The 22,650-nt window shown below is 38.8% G+C and overlaps 2 protein-coding genes across 4 annotated transcripts in view; both read right to left on the bottom strand.

Moving 5' to 3' along the window:
• The window catches only part of VWA2 (von Willebrand factor A domain containing 2), a 38,433-nt gene extending 25,682 nt beyond the window's left edge, over positions 1 to 12,751 (bottom strand). The window contains exons 1-2 of the mRNA XM_083363776.1: positions 12,526 to 12,751; positions 110 to 168 (exon numbers count right to left, since the gene is read on the bottom strand). Coding sequence (XP_083219902.1) covers positions 110 to 167 — 58 coding nt within the window. The 5' untranslated portion in view covers position 168; positions 12,526 to 12,751. The remainder of the gene's footprint in view (positions 1 to 109; positions 169 to 12,525) is intronic.
• A 2,663-nt stretch (positions 12,752 to 15,414) lies between these two features.
• The window catches only part of TDRD1 (tudor domain containing 1), a 33,641-nt gene continuing 26,405 nt past the window's right edge, over positions 15,415 to 22,650 (bottom strand). For all 3 annotated transcript variants that reach the window (XM_083363768.1, XM_083363769.1, XM_083363770.1), the window contains 6 exons: positions 22,139 to 22,258; positions 18,687 to 18,800; positions 17,257 to 17,424; positions 16,417 to 16,626; positions 16,210 to 16,256; positions 15,415 to 15,589 (listed from right to left, as the gene is read on the bottom strand). In XM_083363768.1, the coding sequence (XP_083219894.1) occupies positions 15,497 to 15,589; positions 16,210 to 16,256; positions 16,417 to 16,626; positions 17,257 to 17,424; positions 18,687 to 18,800; positions 22,139 to 22,258 (752 nt within the window). In that variant the 3' untranslated portion in view covers positions 15,415 to 15,496. The remainder of the gene's footprint in view (positions 15,590 to 16,209; positions 16,257 to 16,416; positions 16,627 to 17,256; positions 17,425 to 18,686; positions 18,801 to 22,138; positions 22,259 to 22,650) is intronic.

The raw sequence follows: 22,650 nt of genomic DNA, 5'->3' as shown, positions 1-22,650 counted from the left end.
TTCTCTGCAGATTCAGTCATAAATTCTGTCACAAACAGATGGGTGTTGCACGCTATACCACACACTGTCATTTCATTCACTGCTATCTAAAGTAAATTTTAAAAATTACCTTGGGAAAACAGGAAAGTGCAAAATGACTCAAAATGCATGAGGTTTGTGAAGACCATACTGAAAAGGGAAAAGATATGTGTTACTGTAAGTACTAACCCAGTAAAGTACTGTTTTTTCTTTCTCATACTTTAATATCAAAGCAAATCTGTATTACAGTCACAGATTAGTATAAAGAGGGTAGGGTGAAGAATTTAAACCTTCAATTCAAAATGAGATTTTAGCAGAAACATTTAAACACAACAAAAGAGAGGAGAGGAGAATGTTAAAATAAATGGAGTATTTTCAATGGATGAGTTCTTGCACAGATTTTATAACAGGAAGCAAAGTTTAGCTATTGGAAAATATTACAAAGGGGCATGCTGGATTGATGATAAACAAAAAATCAATGCCAATTCAGGTAAGAGTCCAGGTATCCAGAAAGGCACATGAGGATCAATCGGTGGGAAAGTAAGAGGGAGGAGTAAACAGAGAAAAGATTTGAGTTTTTTAATACCTCCAGTTGCATCTGTCAACTACATGTAAAATATAGGATGTGAGAAGTTGAGACATTTTTCACAACTACATTACTATTTTTTTGCTCCTAATTTTGAGGTAACCGGGCATAAATTGGGCTTTCCTACAGTCTAAGTTTAATACAGGTCAGGAACAAGCTCAGAGTTGCTGCCTTCACACAATTTAAAGTGGGAGGGTTTTTTTCTCTCACACAGCATCATGTACCAGCAAGAATATCAACTAATTGTTCTACTGAATATGAGTAGATTGTACTGTAGCTGGGGAACTCTGGGTTTCCCCTCCCAGAGCAGACAGCCTCATTTATTTATTTGCTGCTTACTTGCTTGCCGTAAAATTACCAACCTCTTCTAAGATCAATAGTTTATGGTTTGAGGAGAGGGAACAAAAAACTAAGCTACAATATAGGCTAATCAAGAAGAACTATGTAGCACTCTGCTCCAGTTCAGAAGATAATTCAAGGAAAAACTGAAGTCATTAACTATCTTGACGCAATTTTTTTTTGTCAAGCTTAGGCTTGTTGGTTGGAAAAGTTTCTAGAAAAGTTTGTAGAAAGTGGAGAAGACCAAATAGTCATTGGAAGTACTGTTGTGTAGTGAGTTCGTTGTGCAGGAATGGAGACGAGGCAACTGAGTTCAGCAATGGTCATGTTTATTTGCTTGCAGGATCTGAACTGAGAACTGGGCTGCAGCCTGCAGCAATTTATAGCCTGGCCCCTAGGTGGCAGCCAATAGGTTTAAAGCAACCCATTGCTGCCTAGGGGCAGCCAATAGCACCACTGGAGCCAGGGAGTCTGAGTTGCTGGAGAGCCGTTATTAGCTAGCTCCAGCTTACCACGTAGTGTTACAATTGAGCCCAATACGTAACACCCCTCCCCTCTTAGAACAGACAATATCATAGCAACAATTAGCAAAATAATACAAGTTACATGATTTAACATCATAGCAACAGTTAGGCAAGTTACACAATTTTAACACCAGAATGAATAGGCTTCCATTAACAGCACACTAGACAGTTAACATCATAGTTCCATTATTGTTTCAGTACAGCAACAAGTCAACAGTACAGACAACATTATAGTTCCTTTATTTTACAACATAATCTGCTAGATAAGTAGGAGGCTTGCATGCCCTTGTGAATGCCTCAGCGTTCCAGTCACTTTCTGGTCTACCAGCTTACCCATCGGGCCAGGCAGACCAGTGTCCCTTAATGCACTTGAGTCAAAGGAATTAGATGTTCCCTGGCTGGCCTCTTTGGGTTGGCCCACCCCAGAGTCAGATTGTTCAGCAGAGTTGGCACAGTGGTTGTTAAAATCTGGTTGGCTTGCTCTGTCAGGGGATCCATGTTGCACTTCTGGACTCCCCTCCTCTACGCCCAATTCCTCATTGCTTATGAAAGAAGAGTCTTGATAGTCCATGTGTGGGCTGGCTTGGCTGCAAGTTTGGGGAATTTGGGAGGGACTTATGATGCAGTCCTCACTTAGTGGCCATTCTGGAAACCATTTTCTGAGTTGATCAATGTGGTGTCTGACTACTCGCCCTCCCTCCAGCCCCTCTTCGTAAGAGAGGGACCAGATGATTTGGTAATTTTACCAGGAACCCACAGGTTCCCATGTCCATAGTTTCTGGACCATACGCAATCGCCCACTTGCAGCCCCCTTGGGGGTTTTGGTCAAGAGGCTTCTGCTGCCACACTATCTGGATGCAACCTGTCCAGTTTGGTGATCAGTCGCCTCCCCCAATGAAGTTCTGCAGGACTTTTGCCTGTAGCAGTGCAGGGCATAGAATGCTAGCAAAGTAAAAAATCTGCCAGTCTGTGATGCCAGTCCCCTATTACTATGCGTTTAAGTGACTCCTTCATGGTCCTTACCATACGTTCAGCTTGATCATTACAAGATGGGTGAAAAGGGGCAGATGTTGTGTGTCTGATGAGATTTGCTCTTAGGAAGGCCTGAAATTCAGCAGCAGTGAATTGGGCCCCATTGTCTGAAACTAAGACATCTGGCAACCCATGTGTGGCAAAGAGTTTTCTCAGCACCTGGATGGTCCTAGCAGTAGTCATGTTTGCAACTGGGATTACTTCAAGCCATTTGGAGTGGCTTTCTACTACTATGAGGAAGAGCTGCCCCTGAATGGCCCCAATGTAGTCTAAGTGAATTCTAGACCAGGGAGTGTGCGTCTCCTCCCATCTGTGAACTGGAGCGTGTGGCATTTCAGGCCTTGATTGCTGGCATGTATAACATCCATGTACCTGTGCCTCAATGTCCTTGTCTAGGCCTGGCCACCAAAGGTAGCTTCTTGCTAAACTTTCATTCTGACAATGCCTGCATGGCCTTCATGTAGTGACTGTAAAACTATCTCTCAGTGATGAGGGAATTATGACTCTATTCCCCCATAGGATGTGTTAGGCATATGGTGATAGCCTACAATGTTGGGTTGAAAATATATTAACCATGATGTTGTGACTTTAAGATGTTAATTGGCCAATGGGTGTGTAAGTGTTGTCATGGCCATAAGAGGGAGCTAGGAACGTAGCTTCTTTCTCTCTGAATTCACTGCTCTCTGTACTATTACTGTTTTGCTGTACTGTTGGTTTACTACTGTGATAAAGCTGAACTGTGTATTGACCTCTGGACTGGTAAGAAGACTTTGTATTTGGAATACTCCTTGGACTGTTACTATTGTGTATGACCTGGACTGTTTATTTTTGACCGTGCATTTTTGTTCTTTACACCACCTCAAAAGTAAAGTATTTTTTGCTTTCACAACTCAGTGTACTCTTGTGGTTACTGTGTGACTCTTACTGCTCTCAGTACCCTTCTTTGTCTGTGCAACTCCTTGGTAGCACAAGAAGCCCTCTGCACAACAATTTCATAACACTGGTTATGGGCCCAGGCCTGTACTGAGAGTTAGTACACACAGTATCCTAGCTGAGTTTGTGTTAGCTATCTGGTGTAACAATGGCACAAGAACAGTCAACTGGCATCTCCTGGATAACCAGGTTGGATGGAACAAACTATGTTACCTGGTCCACAAAATGTTGCTTGCTTTTGCACAAGGAAGGACTATGGACTGTAGTTAACAACCCACCAAATACTACTGCTTGGAATTCAGACAATGAGGATGATGCAAAGAAGATAGACAACTTCAAACGCAACAATGAAAAGGCACCTTGCATTATTGGACTAACACTGAATGACCAGCAGCTTGTCCATATTCGTGGTGAGGAGTCTGCTGCTAAGTGTTGGGACATTTTGCGAAGGCTTTATGTTCATGACAGTGTGGGTGCACATATACACCTTACATGTAAGCTGTTTAGAGCTCATCTGCAAAAGAATGGAGATATGTTGACCCATTTGAACTACATGAAGGCAACTTTTCAAGAGCTTCATGAAAAGGAGCTGATTTTTTCGGAGTTGCATCAGGTCTACATTATTCTGTCCTCTTTGGATGAAAGTTATGACGAGTATGTTTCTTTTTTGGAAGTCCTGACCAGAGAGGAACTGACATTGACTAACATTAGTGGGAGACTGCTGGAAGAGTCCAGAAGAAGGCGTGACAGAGACCAGCTGAGAGAGACACAGCCACTAGAGGAGCAGCAATTTACCACTGCTTACGTCAAGAAATGTTATTCTTGTGGGGCTAGAGGGCATATAGTCAAATTCTGTAGAAAGGGTAGAAAACAGAATGTGAATAGTGGTGGGAAAGCAAAGAAGGGCATTGGTTTGGCTGTTTCTGGTGAACCAACATCCAGAAATAATGAGCTATGGGTGGTTGATAGTGGGGCTTCACAATGTATCACCAAAGTCAAAGAGAGGTTTGTTCATATGAAAAACAGCAATCAATATGTTTCATTGGCCAATGGTTGGAGGATGAAGGCGTCTGGTGAAGGTAATTCCTATTGTCCACACATTGATGAACAGTTACCTATGCTGTATATACCTAAACTAAGATTTAACCTTTTATCCGTAAGGGAATTGGTTAAGGTTGGGTTTGTGGTAATGTTCAAAGGGGAGAAATGTCTTGAATGGACAGAATTCTGGCCGCAGGGGCCGGGTCTGGTTCTGTTAGTGGCAGTGGGAATCTGCTCAGGCCATCAGCATGGCCCATTTCTTTGCCGGGTTTGTGAACCAGCTTAAATGTGTATGCAGACAGCAAAATAGACCATCTCAGCATTCTTGGGGAAAGTATGTGGGGAGTTTGTTTGTCTGTTGTGAAGAGTCCCAGCAGTGGTTTGTGGTCTGTGAAGACCGTGAAGTCCCTGCTATATAAATAGTCATGGAATTTTTAAATTCCTGCTACAATGGCTAAGGCCTCTTTGTCAATTTGAGCGTAGTTACACTCAGCAGAGGACGGTGTCCTTGAATAAAATGCAATAGGGACTTGTGTTCCATTCTTTTCTAAATGACTCAAGACTGCCCCCACCCCATAAGGAGATGCATCACATGCTAAACAGACTGGTTTAGACTCCCTAAAATGAGTTACAGTAGATTTAACTGACAATAGTGCCTTTAGGTCCTGGAAACTTTTCTTGTGAATGCTGGTCCATTTCCATGGAGCTTTTTTATCTAAGAGCTTGTGAAGAGGATCTGCCAATGTGGCCTTGTTAGGCAGAAATGCATGGTAGAAGTTGAGGAGGCCCAAGAATGCTTGTAGTTCTACTTTGGATTTAGGACTAGGAGCCAATTGAATGGCCTTCACTTTGGACTCAGCAGGGTGAATGCCGTTAACATCAATTCGAAATCCCAGAAATTCAGTTGAAGAAACCCCAATACTACATTTACTCTTTTTTAATTTGAGGCCTGCTTCATGCAGCCTTTGTAGGACAGCCCTGATCCTGCTGGCTAATACCTCTGTAGATTCTCCAGCAATTAGTACATCATCAAAATAAGGGCAAACACCCTGAATGCCTTTAAGTGTGTGTTCCATGATTCCCTGGAAAATGCCTGAAGCAACACTAACCCCAAATTGTAAACGCTTCACTTTGAAAGCCCTCCTGTAAGTCATGATCGTCTGAGCTGTGGCTGTGGCCTCATCGACCGGCAATTGCTGATAGGCCTGTGCTAAATCTAACTTTGCAAAAATAGTGCCCCCTTGCAAAGAAGCTAAAATGTGGTTCACCACTGGGACAGGGTAGCTCCACCTGAAGTTTAAATTTTTGTTTGAGGGGCCGTTGGGCCCCGATGCGGCGTACACTTCTGCGGCTTTTACAAAACCCCACACTAAACGGTCCCTGGGCCCCGGTACCTCTCCTGGTCAGATCTTCTGACTGCTGTTTCGGTGGCCGGTCCCTCTGGCGAGCTCTGCAAACTGCTGCGATGTGGCTGGTTTTGCCGCAGGCCTTGCATGTGACTGACCAGAATCTGCAATCAGTGCGCTGGTGGCTGCCACCACAACCTTTACATCTAGGTAAGAGAACTGCCTTGTAAGGAGTCTCTTGTTGCTTGCTGCTGCGGTGCTGTGCGCCGGGCTGCTTGTGTAGCTTGTTGACTTCGGCATCTTCTTCCTCTGATGATTCCTCTGAGCGTTTGGAGTCCTCATAGTGGACTGTTTCTTCGTGTTTCGTCATTTTGGCGGGCTGGACTGTTTGGACTGCACCCCCAGTGGCTTCGTCTGCCATGACTTCGTCCTGGGCTTCAGTGAAGGTTAAATTCTGTCTAGCAAACAGTCTTTGCTGCAGCGTTCAGTTTCATAGGCTGCAGACGAGCCGGTCTCGCAGTCGCTCTTCAACGTCTGCAAATTTACACAGGTGTGCAGCCTGCCTCAAGGCCGCGATGTATTCTGACACGGTCTCACCGGGCTGCTGCATTCGCTATTCAAATTTGTAATGCCAAGCAATCACTGACATCTTTGGCTGGAAACGTTCTCCTAGCTTCTTCTTAAGCTCAGCGTAGGAGACTGACTCCAGGGGCGTCGGGGTGAACAGATTTTTGGCCAGGTCGAATGTGGCTGGGCCAGACACACAGAGCAGCATGGTGGCCTTCAGCCCATCTTCTGTGACCTGATTTGCCCGGAGGTAGTTTTCTACCTGGGACAAGTAGGATGGCCATCCCTCCGGATGCTTGATATCGAACTCTCACAGCCTTCCGACCTTAGACATTCTTCCCCCCCCGAAAGGGGGAAAAATGCCTTTTCCCGCCAGGTGTGCGCTGCCTCTCCCCTAGTGAACTTCAGCTCTTTCAGAGAAGCAGGATCCCACCTTTGTCGCCAGTGTTGTGTAGTGAGTTCATTGTGCAGGAATGGAGATGAGGCAACTGAGTTCAGCAATGGTCATGTTTATTTGCTTGCAGGATCTGAACTGAGAACTGGGCTGCAGACTGCAGCAATTTATAGCCTGGCCCCTAGGTGGCAGCCAATAGGTGTAAAGCAACCCATTGCCACCTAGGGGCATCCAATAGCACCACTGGAGCCAGGGAGTCTGAGTTGCTGGAGAGCCGTTAGCTAGCTCCAGCTTACCACATGGTGTTACAACTGAGCCCAATACATAACAAGTACAATCAAGCTTTCTGTAAGAACATTCATGACTCTCTTTTGTCCAATAATGATTAAGAATTGGTTTCTCTTCAGGTTTATCCTCTTTTTTCAGTTTTTGAGCTTCAGAGTGAAAAGAGAAAACTCAACTCTACATTTAACTCCCTGATAAAAGGCACATCCTCCTATATAAAATTCACTTTCCAAACCTGTCTGTTTTCTGCAACTCAAGAAAGGCTTAGGAAGATCTTAGTAGATGCTTGCTGCCCAACCCCTGCCCCCACCTCCACCAGCTTGGCTAGTTTAACAGCCTGCATAATCGCCCTTTGATTTCCCCCAGCCAAGTCCAGAGAGAAAGCCAGCATGAGTTAAAGTATTTTGCGTATGAAAAGACCCCAATCAGTTTCACTTAGCAGAGCCACCTTCCTGCTGCCAATTGCACCTCATGCAGCAGAAATAAATTCAGTTTCTTACTCATTGCTAGATTAAAAGTATCTGCTGGTATTGTTTCCAAAGGGTACTCATTTATATTTGCTTAGAAGGAACTATGCAAGAAGGAACTTGCAAAGTTCTTCATTCCTTAACACAATATATAAACTGTTGCTGGGAAGATAAGGGTATTTATCTTGAGTTATGTGACAGAAAGGATTTATATTCCACAATTTTGCACAGCTACCATACACAAATGGTACTGAAGTTAAGCCCTTGTCCTCAGATGCACTGGAGTAAAACTTTCTACATCCTAGCAGCTAAAAAGGTTCAGGATCATGAGGTTTATATTAAAACCCATGGAAGGGGAGGAGGTACCAGATTAGGGAAGGAAGTTACGTACATTCCCATCAAATGTACAGTTTATAGCAACTTTCTATTAAGGATTTTGCTTTGGGACTGTTTAACTGAGAAATGATATAAACGTGTTAATGAATAAATAATCTATCTACCCACAGTACATGGATTCATCTCAGAGGTATTAAAATATACTTGCTTTTCTTCCCACTATAGCACAGAAAAAGTACTGACATTGGCTCCATAATTCACCATACAAAAAGCAGAGAGCAGCTGTTCTTTTCTGAAAAATTCTGCTGTGATGTTCAAGAGAACACAACATTTTTCTAAAGTAAGGAGCCATACACAAAGACTTCTGTTTAAATATAACCTTGGTAATCTATGGAGATCTTTATGTGAATATCTCTACACATGAAGCATTGTCCTGTATTGAAGTATTGGCCTGACCCAAGTATTGATGGAGAAGCAACCGTCATAGAGGTGTAGCATCAGACTATGATGTAAAGTTATAATGAAGTAGTCATATCATGGCTTTACAGTTCTGCTCCTGATTCTTGTGGTATCAGATGGCATCTCCTTTGTGATGTCTCCATATATCTTTGTAAAAGATACATATAGGTCATGATTAAATTTGTTACAGATATCTGGCAAACCAAAAACAGGATTTTCTTATTGTTCATTTACTCATATTTACATGCCACCTACTCATGCAGAGTTCAGTGGCCACTAATCTGATTAATTTAAAAAAATTAAAATAACTGATGAGGTATAAATAGGAAAACATGAATCAATTTTAAAAAATAATTCATGTTTCCTTATCTATAGCTCACTGGTCTGTGAAGAAAGCAAAACACTATGCTGTATAATTTGCAGATGCTGTGTTTGCCTTGACAGCATCGGGCTCCTGCTGTTGCCCCATGATCCACTGTTGAGCTAATAATGGGAATCATTAACAAACTCCTAGATTTTTTAAATCCCATGAAAGTAAGGCACTCAGTAGGAAGGATTCATTAACAATTATAGAGCTGGCAGATCTCTGTCTCCAGTGGAGAAGGACTGTGGGCAAAGCATCTATGCTACAGCATAGATACTGAATTTTTACAAGAGGTAAAAAGTAATAGTTGGCCTGTTGGTGCACATTGTACAGTCTGAATCGGTCTGAGATCACGTATTATTGCTTTTTAAATATATGAGTAACTTATAAACGCGTTTGTGCTGCTCTAAATAGCAGTGACATTTTCTAATAAACATGCCTTTATCTATCTGGCAAGCACCCAAGTTTATTCTAGCAAAAACTTTCCATTTCCATTTAAACTGTGCATGGAAACTATCATCTTGTAACCAAGAAATAAGGCTGCTATGATTCAGAGGTGAACTTTGGTGAATAATTTGGAACTGGGCGGTATGCCATTTATAATACCCCATCATCAATATTCAGGGTTTCATTTTTTTGCTTTCAAGTGTAGCACTTTGAGCAAGTTTGACTCATTCATCCTGAGATGGAGCATATAATTTCTAAGGATGGATATTTCTTGATGAAAATAGAGCAGTTTCAAATACAGACATTTCTACTATACAGTAATAATAGCTATAACCATAGATAGACTGAAGAGAAGTGAAGCTTGAAGTAAATCAAAGCATGACAGCTAGCAGATGTAGATCTTGTCAAAGTGTTACTATTAAATCAAAAGTGTTATTCTTTTAGTGACTGGGGGCATCACTTAATTTTTTTTTGCAAAATGAGAGTGATAAAGTGATTTATTTGGATTTTGTCACTTTAATATGTCTCTTTTAAAATGCTATCTGATTTTGTAGATCACGCTAAGACATAATATAATCTTATCCAGTTTTAGACAATCTAACTGTACAACATTAATCATGTTAGAGCATAATTTATGACTTACCATAGTTTATTATCTGAGTCTAATCATATTGTGTTCTAGTTAATAAACCATGATTAAAATAAACTGACTATATGAATCCAATTAAGGAACATATTTTTGAAATAGTAACACACATTATGGAAATGGAAATGCTGAGGAATAATAAAAAGTAAGGACAGATTCATATAATCATGCATGTAACCAGCTGACAGATGTCCTTTATTTGCTCTCTCTAGAGTTTATACAGCTGTTTACATACTAGCAAACTAGATTCATACAAACCCACATTAAAGAATCCAGACCTTGCTACTAAAACGGGGTGTTCTGCTTGCCTGTAGTGCCAAAATGATCAATTATTGCTACGCAACTGCTCTTTGAAATAATAGACACCTGCATATTTGACAACAGATTGACGGAACACTTATTGTGCAGTGCTGTCAAAATTTGCTGGTAAAAATGATTAATAGGTTAGTATAATATATTAATGAGATTAGAATGATTGTTCAGTAAATGATTGTTAAAATATATCATGACTTACCATAATGTATAGTCCCATTTACTCCTGCATGACTTATCTATAAATGCATTATTCTTGATTCAGTTATCTAATGTTTAATAAATTGTTCAGGCCAAATGTAAGTAGAAAAATGTTCTTGAAGATGAAATGTTAACATTCAAAAGTAATGCAATTATATTTCTCTACCTAATAAATTATGGTAAGAAAAAGGTGGGAAGAACTGGGGAAAATATTAGAGGGTAACAAATGGAAGACAGCTTGACATTTCACATGTAAGATAGGATGATTGTAAAATAAAAGCCTCTTCTAGTTTCATCCCCCACATTAAAATATAACAGTGAATTGACTATTGAACAGATAAATCTGTTCCCTTTCATCTTTACCTAACTAAGGACAGAATTAATTCGGTTTGGCATATGAAGAGCTGAATGGTATATTTTTTCTATAGTTCCTCAAATAGTCCTATGGAAAATACGTGAAGCTCTTCTTCATTCTGCTGTCTACAGTCCCCAAGGCTGGCTATGACTTAAAAAAAATTGCAAAAGTATGGTCAGATTATAATTTTTCTTCTAACATTATTAAATAAATAATTACACAATAATTACACTATGATTAATTTCACTTAGTTTGAAATATGATATAAAATTTTAGCTGTCCATCTTGATCCCAACCACACGCACCATTCTAGCCTGCCATTCAAAAGTCAGGGATGATACTTAGTCCAGAAGCTGCACATCTCTGCTTGAAGTGAAGTAATTTAAGATGAGCCTGAGATTATGGGCATATCAGGCATCTATTCTAACATTCCCTTTTGCACGAAGCTTTTTATTTGGTCTAACCTTTCAGACCTGTCTTAATGGTTTGATTCAACAAGAAAAGTGGCTGTGTTGCTTCCAGCTGTATTAGGAAACTTTAGCAAAGCAGAAGAGCTCACATAAGTGGTGAGATCAGGCAGTGATGACATGTATGAGGCACATATTTTATTAAGCTTGTATAGTAGATATTTCTTTATTTCTTCAGGTAGTTGGCATAGCTCCCATAACATGCAATAGAGAAGGAGACAGCTAAGTGCTCAGTGTGCTCCACAGAGAGGAAAGTAGGACAGTGCTCAAGTCACAGCTGAGTGCAAACAAATTCTCTCCAACTTTTGAACTGCTGGCACAAACAGAAACTTGGAAATCACTTGCAAGTTATTATTGCCATTTGTATATACAATATTGTGATTTTGAACGGAGAGAAACAGCTTTCAAAAAGACTACTCAAAAATACGTGGTGAGTTATGTCTGCTTATTTAAGCAGAAAATCAAAAGTCACAGTTAGTTAATACTCAAAACAAAATGCCAAGTTCTCTGGACAGTCCGCATATGAACATTTTATATATGTGCATACATATAAGGGGGCAGAATAAAACATGTTGGAATTTGCCTCACAGCTAGACTTTAGGTTCCAACACAATCCCCCAATTTCTCTTTCTCTTTGTTTAATTTAACATGTAGTCTGAAAAAGACCTGGTCTAAAAACGTGAACCCTTATTTTAGGTTCTTTTAGCAAGGTTCGTATGGAAAAATATATTTGCCATGTGATCTGGACAGCCAATGTGCGACAAGATTTAGTTTACAACCATTCCAGTCCCAAGAATTAAGAGAGACAAAATTGAGGTTGGGGTCAGGGCAGGGAGCCTCTCCAAAACTTAGCAAACTGTTAGTGCATCAACAAGCATTAGCCTTTTTTCAACCTGATGTACAGGACTACAACTCCCACACTAAACTGAGAATGATGGGATGTGTGATTCAATACTTCTGAGGTTCTAGGGCTGTGGAACTTTGCACCAGGCAACTTTCTTCCAAAATATTGCACAGTGCATTTTCCAGGATCAAAATGGAAAGATGCCAAACTCGTTCAATAAGAGTGCTGCTTATGCCAAATCCCCTGCCTCCAGGGCAGCTTTTCCAAATCTTGGAAATATGGGTTGCTGCTCGTACTGCAAAACCGAGCCCCCGGAGAGCATCGTGACTCATAATCGGATTACCGTAAAATCTGACAAATCCCTCAACTCCTCTGATCTCTGCGCTACACCGATAGGAGCTGGGGGGTCGCCCGGGTCCAGGAGGCTGTTTTAAGCCTTCGCGCAAGACTCCCTTCTTCCGACCGGAACGATCACAAGCTCAGCCACTTTTCGGCTCTCGAGCCTTGATCCGCCGCTGCTTTTATTTGCAAGGACCAACCGATGAAAGAGGTTGAAACTTACCTGGCGCCTTCGTTTGCCGAAACTCATTGGCTGAAGGGAGAGCGCATCAGACATGCAAAGTAAACTTTCCGGGAGGGAAAAACGAAGCGCTGGCCGCCCTTAGTTTCGGGGTTCCCTTTACATCTACCCTCTCTGCTTTCTTTTCTGTGAACAAGGAGCGCGGTGCTCCGGACAGAGTTTATTTGCCGCAATAAAGCAGTCCACGGGCTACTACTACTCTCTCCCGCCAGGCACGCTGAGAATTGCTCCTGTACAGTATTCTCTTCCCCAGGCCCGGACCAAGAGGCTGCAGCAAAGATAACTTTCCGCGCAAACTTGCACCAAACCGTGGAGGGTTTTGCGCAGGAGTCAGAGGGGTGTTGCCCTATTTCTCCTTCCAAGGGCCCGTTCGGTCACGTTGGACAGGCTGAGCCGGTGGGAAGATACGCCTCCGCCCCTTGGGAAAGGCGGCAAGTGCCAAGGAAATTCGGGAGTCGGCACTAGAAATATGTACCTTTAAGGTGAGGAATGCAGGACACGAATGCCAGCAACCAATTACACACTGGGGTCAAAGAGACAGACAACCCCTCCCGTTTCTCCCTTTCAGCCAGGTGGGTGTTTCTTTCCTGCCTGAAGTTGTGGCTACACATTTTTCCTGGCTGCATCTAACGTATTCTAATTGTTAGGGATACCTCAAGAAGCAGTGGCTTATTGTATACATTTGCTTAGTTATTTTACTGCACATAGATCACTATTACATATATCACGAATACGTGGACTCAGTTCATATAACACTAAGCTGTAATTTCCTGAGTTGTGATTCATTTGAGTAGAAATTAATGGATCAAGCAGTTAAGCCGGATGTTTTGTACTTCCAGACTTGCAAGATTCTCCAAACCTAATTTATATTTAGCTCATCTAGTAGTATTTCCTGTCTAGTTTACCTGCAAGGACTGACTCCAGTCTTTCAAGTTTGAATGTACAAAAAAACTTCCCACCTCCTGCTTGATCCCTTAGGGTGGGTCCTTCTGAAGTTTGTTCCTCTGGCCCTTAAGCCATAGATGAGAGGCAGAAGGCTCCTACCCTCATCCGATTGTTTCCTAGACTACAATCTCTTCCGCTTTCCCCAAGTTCATTCTCACATCTCATTACAGAAACTGAAATCTTGACCAATCTCAACTATATTTGAACATATACTGGGAAAGTTATGATACAAGCAGCAGACTATAACGACACAGACTACAGGTTATCTTCCAAATTTTAAAATAAGATAGTAGAAAAAAAATTATCAGTGGTGGTTGCTCTGGTAAGCAAAAATGAATCAGTTTTGTTCACTTAATGATCCGGATTCTGGGAATCCTTAATCAGTTTTAATGGCTCAAAAGTTTTAATTGTACAGTGAAAATATTTTATCTTGCAGGCGGTGCAGAGATCAAGGATTGCGACTTTTTAACAGCATTCATGTCCATCTGATGGGAAACCTTTTCTCACAATAGCAAAAGATTCTCTACAGGTAGTCCTCATTTACAGATTGTCTTGTTTAGTGACCTTTCACAGTTACTATGGTAATGAAAATGTAACTTTATGACCAATCCTTGCATTTACAACTTTTGCATGTGTAGAAAGCAAACTAAAAAAAATGAAAGCACTTTTACTTAAAGCTGTTAAGTATGAATTCAGGCTTTGTGCTGTACTGTCCTGCATCACTGAAATAATCCAAATCCAGTCCTGGCTTTAACCAGCAGTGAAAGATGCCTAACGTTTAGCACCATCGATTTAATTGCTGCAACCTGTGTCCAGGAGGAAGGGGAAATGTGGACATAGCCGTGGTAAGTAAACCTGTATTTTAGGACTGACCTAATATTGACCCTCCATTTTCTCAAAGACCTGGCAATGTAGTGATGACTAAGGAAATCTCATGAAATGTTTGATATTTTTGTCAGGGAGTTTTATTGAAAGGAACGTGCAGGGCAGGATAGTTATAATATACCTAAGCAAATGCCTCAGGTGTTCAGCTTAGGATGCAAATTTATTTATTTATTTTTATTTTAATTCCATTTATATGCCGCCCTTCTCCGAAGACTCAGGGCGGCTTACAAATGACTTTATCTTAGTAGGGAATGGATCCACATTCAGTTAGATAGCTGAAGGAGAGCTGCATTTTAAATAGACTAGATCACAGGTATCAAATTCGCTGTGTCACATGATGTGTTGCAACGTAACACAATTTTTTTTTGCATTGCCAGAGCTGGCATGGGTGCAGTCTCTTCATGTTTGTTTACAGCTTTCATCAAGTCTGTAGTTGAATGTGTCAATGTTTTGGGAAGTAGGGGGCAGGCTTGCAGGCATCCTTAGATATTTGAAGACAGGATATATTCTTTGCCTTACAGAAATTTCAGGGTGCCTTCCTGGAAACAGCTGAAGATTGTAAAACACAAATTATGCACATATTAGTGTTTAATTATGGATAGATGTCACACTTAACCAATTTGTTTTCTATCGCAATCAAGTCTATGTGATTCCTAATGTGAATATCTAAAGTCTATGTCAATACTCTACTTTAGACTGGAGATAATGTAGATAATGGTTTTGAGAAGCCACTTTTGACTTGTATGGAGGAATTTTATTTACTATTTCTTCTGGTAAATTCTTAGCAACACAAAAGCTGATGAACTGTTCATCCTTGATCTGACTCAATAAAAGTATTGCTTTAATATGTATACAGTGTTTTTACATTTTGATTCTGCACAGATCTGCTACAGGATCCAATTACAGTTCAAGCATCTGAAAAACTTATGGCGCACAAAACAGTTGATTCTAAATTATATCAGTTATTTCACGGCATCTCTTGGCAGAAAAACTAGTTTCGCACTTTGGGGAATCCAAAAATCAGCAACCTAAATTTCAACATGATACAAAACAAAATGCATTAACTTTTAATATTATTTTTACAATATTTGATATTATTGCAAGATACGATATATAGATAATTTTATTTTTCAAAGGCCTTCATAATGTTAGGAATGTTATCTTCACCAAAGCGATCTTTCAGGAGAAAATAAAGAACCTGTTCAAGTTTTGCAACCTACAAAATAGAAGAAAACCAGAAATTATACTGAAATTGTCTTGCCTCAAGCTAGCTCTTCAGTCAATTTATTGCAAACAGAAAGCACCAAGTTCAGATTATATTTGCTTAATGTTGCAATTTATATACTCTACTTATTCAACAAATAATGAGCCTCACTAACAGAACACATATTTTCTAAGTATTAGTTTGGAAGAATTATCATGCTTAATTTTGCTAATTTCATACTAGTCCACTTTTTTGTTAAAATAAGAATTAATATTCCTGAAATATAGATAATTAATTTTGGATTCATAGCCTTGAATCCAAGGACCTATCTGTTTATTGCCTTTACAGTCAGTTACTCATATACACTAAGACCTTTAAGATAGTTGAAATTTGTAGTGAAATTTCAGGAACAGATTACATTTTCATTTGGGAACTTAATATCAATTATGCAATGACCTTTACAAATTCATGTTTTTATTATTATTTTTTTTACCAGGCAAGCTATACATTTTAAAACCCTGATTTGTATCTTTCAGTGAAGATATTGTTACAGATAAATGTTCTGTGGATCATTTCTATGTAAACTATCTGTACTCAAAAATGAAGAGAATTAATTTCAAAATGATACTTACTTGCTTTTTCAACTCTATGCAGCAGCAGTCTGTTGTCTTTGAACATTCTAAAGGAAGGAAAAATAGATTTAAATATTTATTCCAGTATTGGCAAACCCAAGTGAAAATAGAAATGCATTTCCTAGTACTTGCTACCAGTATTTGTTTAGCAATATTATGTTATACATAGCAGATAAAATATGCAGGTATTTGTTTGGAAGTACTTACGATTCCCATTATTGCTATATTTTGCCAAGTTTTCAATTATTAACTGTTCTGCTATATCCATAACACGATTTTCACTCTTTTTTTCCACAATTACTGGATAAATATTTTGAGAAACTTCTTTCACTGTAATTATTACACTTGCATTCATTAAGAGACTTTTCAGCTTCTCTATTGCTGATATGGACCACTTTCCATCCAGTCCCATAATATCTGGAATAGAGAAAAACTACAAATATATGCTGGTTCAGAAGTTCAAAGAGATTTACTTTCAGTCCACTCTACACAGAATGGTAATGTTAGAACCATTTACAGTACTTCACTGTATATTCAGCTCTAATTAAATAAAGGAAGAACTGTCTTTTTAATACTCTCCGCCACATCTACACACCAATACATCTCACTGAATCTCTGACACATGTAGAATATATGTGGCACTCTTTAAAGGCCTAACTAACACAAAAAAGGAAAGAAAAAGCTTATTCAAGCAAGGAAGTGAACTTCTCCTGAATCATCAATTCTAAAATTATTTTATGCTGACACTAATATAATGTCACTAATACCATTTCACGTGCATTTATAGCACAAATTTCATCTGAATCTCTATTTTTCATAATTATGAAACACTGAAAAGGAGTACGTGTCCTGCCCTCTGGCACATCTCTCTTTGTATTTAAAATCTGGTCTTCTCCTATGGTCATCCAGAAGCAGCAAAGGGAAAAAAACAACAACTCACTATGGTTATTAATTAACATTAATAGTTTAATGTTATGAAGACATAAATAACTATATAACTATAGAAAATATTTACTGTTTGACAAACTAAACTGGTTGGTTTGTTACCTGCTAAGGAACATTTAAGTATTTGAAACGGTGATTGTAAGTAGGGGGCAGTTATAGGCTGAAGTCTAGAGAAAGGCAACATCTCCACAATTCCATAATCAGCATATACTACTTTGATTTCGGATTCATTTATTCCCAAAATGATAGCACGGTACCATTTATCATCACCTAAAATGGTGGGGGGAAAAAAATCAAGATTGAGAAGCTCATCACTGTAGACAAACCAATCAACTGCATATTCCAAAATGCTGATGTTTCTCTTAAATATTGTGAACACTGCACCCACTCTAATTAAGTCTTGGTTAACCCACTTGTTGCTCTTCTGCCGAACTCTCTGTTTGTTCAATGAGTTTTTCTATAGAGGAAAATCCACTGTGGAGAATTTCCCTATTTCTAAACTGAAGAGTAAAGGTGAAGAAAGGGGAGAACTGGTTCTGTGTAACTTACAGTACATGGTCAGAAGTAGTGTTATCAGTGCATTTATAGACAATAATATTTGGAAGAATTTCCCCAAACTCTTGTATTTGAAGGAGGATTTATTTTTTGAAGGAATAAATTTCCTTTAAATTTAGAATTAGTTCAAAAAGCCAGGGAGATACAAACTCAAAACAATTTTAAAAAAGAATGGGACTATGGAAGGTTATTTAAGAGGGAGATAGTCAAGAATGAGCAGTATGACCAAACACTATCACACCAGTGGAAGCACATGCATTGTGAATCCAATGGTCCCTCACAGCAATTTCTTTCTTCACACTTGTTCTCAAACAGCATTCAGATCCATAGTAATTCCCACGTGTTCCTTAAAGGCCTATTGATTTGTTCCACCCCAATAAACACCCTTCTGGCCTAAGTCACTAACAGAAGATACATTGGGATGTCTCCTGATGTCCTGGCTGGTTATCAAAAGATAAGCCTAGGTCTAACTAATTGCAAAAGGTTAAAAAATCAATGTCATTAATAAAAACAGAACAAAGAACTTAAATAATTTTCTATCTAAAGTAACTACACTCTGGCTTGCTTTTGAAACAAACAATTCAGAACAACGTATTTGTTCCCCCCCCCCAAGCTGCTGAGACCAGCTATTCTGAATTCAGTGCGATTAGCTTATTCAGAGAATTAAAAAAAATAAATACTCTGCTTTACTGACCCCGATATAATTATTGAAATTGTGAATTTTATTATTACATCTCCTTTAGTAGCAATTGGAGTCATGTGTCAAACTACTAAATGCATATACTGGTTTCTTTAAAGATAGCATTTCATTTCACTGAATTTAAATGAAATAAACTTAAATGCAACACATTAAAATGGTGCTGCTTTCACCTAATCCATGCATCTCTGCAGAACATTCCAGAAATTAAGTAGAATTTTTATTTTATCCATTCGTTCACAAACATACACATTTTGGTTTTCCAAATCCATTCCCTTACCTGAGAACCTGGCACAACATGGTTCACCAATCTTTGGTTGGAAGATGCAATCCTTTTGAGCACAGCAATAGTCTGCAAGTTCAATCATTAGTTTATGGAGCTTTTGTGAATCCACTAAAATGAAAAGAAAATATATCCTTGAAAAACTAGTTATAAAAAAAACATTTTAAAGGGCTGCTTTTGAATAACATAACCAAACATGTTATTCAAGGCTCAATATTTTTTTTGTATATCATCCCTGACTTGTTTTAGCAACATATGTCCTAAAATAGTAATCTTTCAACTGCGTAAGTTTATATGCATTTAAAATTTATGTATGTATATGAGTGCACACACATATACACACACATGTGCACAATTACCTCAGATTCTGGGAGGCTTCCTTTCTTTTCTCCTGCACTAATCATCAAGAACTAACACCTAGTTCTCACAGCGTTGGGTTTTATTGTCTTTATGTCTGCCTGTCTGAAATACTAAAAACAAGTAACAAAATCCTGCCTAGTCCCAACTCACTTGCCGTCTTCTCAACCACCTTATATCAATGGGCTACTGAATGGAAGACTATAAAAACTTGTACAAATCCTTTAAGCTAGCGTACTCATTATGGGACCTGAAGCTCTGAAGCCAGGAATACACTGAGCAATATAGTTGAGAAAATAGATCGTATCTCAAGCACACTTAGCTTTTCAACAATTTCAACTACAACACAGCTGAAATGGAAATAAATCAGCTGAGCTTTTGAACTCTGCTGACATAATGCAGAGTTCTGAAGTTGCTTTCAGTTTACAATCATCTGTGAAAGTGCCAAGGATTTAGTTTGAGTGCTTTTTCATCTGACATTTCTCAGATTCTGAATAAATCTGACTTTTTGCCATACTTTAGGTTCAAAAAATAAGCAAGACACTGTATTGTCAGCAAGTGTGGGGCTGTTTTCTTAAGGGAAATCAAAATGCGCCTGAGGAAAAAACAACTATCTATCAACTATCCATTTCTTTAAAACTTCAGATTTGCCTAATGATATTGAACACTTGAAAAGTTACCATAATGTTAAACTTGGCAAATTATTGGTTGCCCCACTATGACAATTTCAGTTCTGATTTCAGATAAGCAAATAAGACAAGACCAAAAAGCTCAAGAGTATATATAGGGGTACAACTTCAAAATCATAAACCCACTACTTCAAACATTCATTCTTCCCTCTGATATTTACAAACATAAAACGTCAGCTTACAGCTTCTACGTTCCTCTTTAATTATCATTCTTGATGATAGTCTTGTCCTGCTTTTTCCCTATGATTATTTCCCACTATTCATATTATTCTACAAAGCCTACTCCTGTTTAAGGTCCTTGTTTCTCCTTTCTGTAGTTACACCACTTTGAACATCAATCCACGCTCTTCCAATTTCCTCCCACAGCCATCTTAAGCTAATGAGCTAGCAATGAAATCTGACTTTTCCTCATTCTTTCTATAGCCCACCGGAAGTGTTTTAAGATGACTATTAGCCTTGGGTTGCAGTTTTATTTATTATCTGAGGATTAATGTGGATTCATACAAAGAAGTATTCAGGAAAATCAAAATGTTCCATTGATGAACCATTTTAAATTAGCTGCAAACCCAACAATTTGGTCCAATTTTCAGGCAAAACAAAATTCTAGAGTGATTTTATGAGGCATTTAGAGCAAAACTCATGCTTTCATGCCCTTTATTCTCAGATGTATTCAGTATGGCATTCCTTCCAGTCTGTCAACTTTCCAATGGGATAGAATCAAGATCACATGAACTGTTAATACTTTATAATGCCATGGTAAAATCACACTTGGAATACTGCATGTAGCTTTGGTCACCACAATGTAAAAAACATGTTGAGACTCTAGAAAGAGTGCAGAGAAGAGCAACAAAGATGATTAGTGGTCTGGAGGCTAAAACATATAAAGAATGGTTGCTAGAATTGGGTATGTCTAGTTTAATGAAAAAAAGGACTAGCGTTGACATGATAGCAGTGTTCCAGTTAAGCGGCTGCTACAAAGAAGAGGGAGCCAACCTATTCTCCAAAGCACTTGAAGGTACAGCAAGAAGCAACGGATGATAACTAATCAAGGAGAGAAGCAACCTAGAACTAAGGAGAAATTTCCTGACAGTTAGAACAATTAATCAGTGGAACAACCTGCCTCTAAGAAGTTGTGAATGATCCAACACTGGAGGTTTTTAAGAAGAGATTGGACAATCATTTGTCTGAAATGATATAGGATTTCCTGCCTGAGTCGTGGGTTGGACTAGAAGACCTCCAAGGCCCCTTCCAACTCTGTTATTCAATTCTCCAATATTTTCCCTTCTAATTCAAATACAACTGCCAAAATACTGGCCTTTATACCTTACTATAATGGTCTCACTACCAGGGAAAATATTCCCTGTGCAGCATATCTTACTGGCTCAACTACTCTCCTGTGATAGCTTAGCACCTTCCTTTCCCACCCTCCCTTCAGTTATCTTTAGTTTTTGCCTTCTCCATACCTCACCCTAAATCTCTTCTGAAGAAGTACAGTTCCATATCTGGAACAAAACAACCCCATTTTGTTCTTTGTGAAAACACATTAAAAACATCTGTGTTTTGGTTTGGACCCCAATCATGTGATGTAGCAATACTCTGCATGAAATGTTTAATGGACCAGAATTAATTTTTAGAATGAAATATCTTTTTTCCAATGGTTTCCAATAGTCTTTTTGTACCTTTTTTGACACTTTCAAATCCTGTTTCTATAAGAAATTAAAATATTCCAATGTTCCTGAAGTGATATAATTTAAAAATATGATTAAACAAAATGCTAAGATTTTCCCTGTTTCATATTGAATGGATAAAAATGCAATAATTAAAAAAATGTAATTTATGTAATGTGATGCTATATTCTGATTCACCTGATTATCCTCAATAACAGATGCCTCCTCATAAATAGTTTATTACACTACTTAGTTTATTAAAACAAGATTTCATTTTATTTCAAACTGTAGGATTCACAACAATCTATTAATGTAAAATTGTGTTATGGGGCTATCAACAAAGGAAGATTGACCTTCTAGAGAAAAAATGCCTGATGATATTGAAAGAGTGAAAAGGGAAGTTTTAAATTACTTGGCTTTTCATTTTTGGGAGGTGGGAAGGCAAGAATGGAACAGGAACATTCTTCAAAATCACCTCCAGTTTCCAAATCATCCTGAAATAATGCTGCCAGTTATTTTGTGTCCAAATTTTTGCAGTGCAATTTAGTGTTACAGAGAGCATAAATTTATCATCTTCCCACTCATACTATCTAACAGGAGCTCTATATTCAGAGAGGGCAGAGACAGAGAGAAAGAAAACATGCTGGAGGTTTGCTATAGTTTATTTACTGTATATAAATACAGTAAATGGGGGTCAATAAATATCATTTTTTGTTGGCATAGTATACTTTCTTACCTTTCAGTTCTTTTGGTATAACATAAAATAACCCAGGATCTACCACATGTAATACAAGAGCTGATAATGTATCACCAATAGAAAATGCTGGCATTGTCCATTGCATGCTGGTAGACGTAACTGTAATATCAGATGAAAGCAAAAAAAAAATTATACAATATTTTATGCAGCAACATCCAATGAAAATATTATGTAACATCATCATATCGTCAAAACAAGATATTCTGTGCTAAGGTATCTGGTATCTTCAGGATAGCATGCTACAGTAATTATAATCTAGTCTTAAAAGACAACAAAAAGCGTAAGCAAATGTACCAGGTCTGGAACGAAATACTTTGTATTTCTTAGTTTTTGCCTTCATTTAGGGCAAATTTAGACATTTCATTCCATATTCTGATATACTGCAATTGGCTTCAAAACAGGAAAGTGCATTCCCGCTTGTTAGTGGCTGGGGAAAATTGTGATGAAGGTATAGTAGAAATGAAGAAGAGATAATTAGGTAAATATTGCTG

Source organism: Vipera ursinii, assembly GCF_947247035.1.
Source record: "Vipera ursinii genome assembly, chromosome: 5".
Taxonomy (NCBI): domain Eukaryota; kingdom Metazoa; phylum Chordata; class Lepidosauria; order Squamata; family Viperidae; genus Vipera; species Vipera ursinii.
The sequence above is the reverse complement of the archived record's forward strand: the minus strand, read 5'-3'. Positions and strand labels throughout refer to the sequence as shown.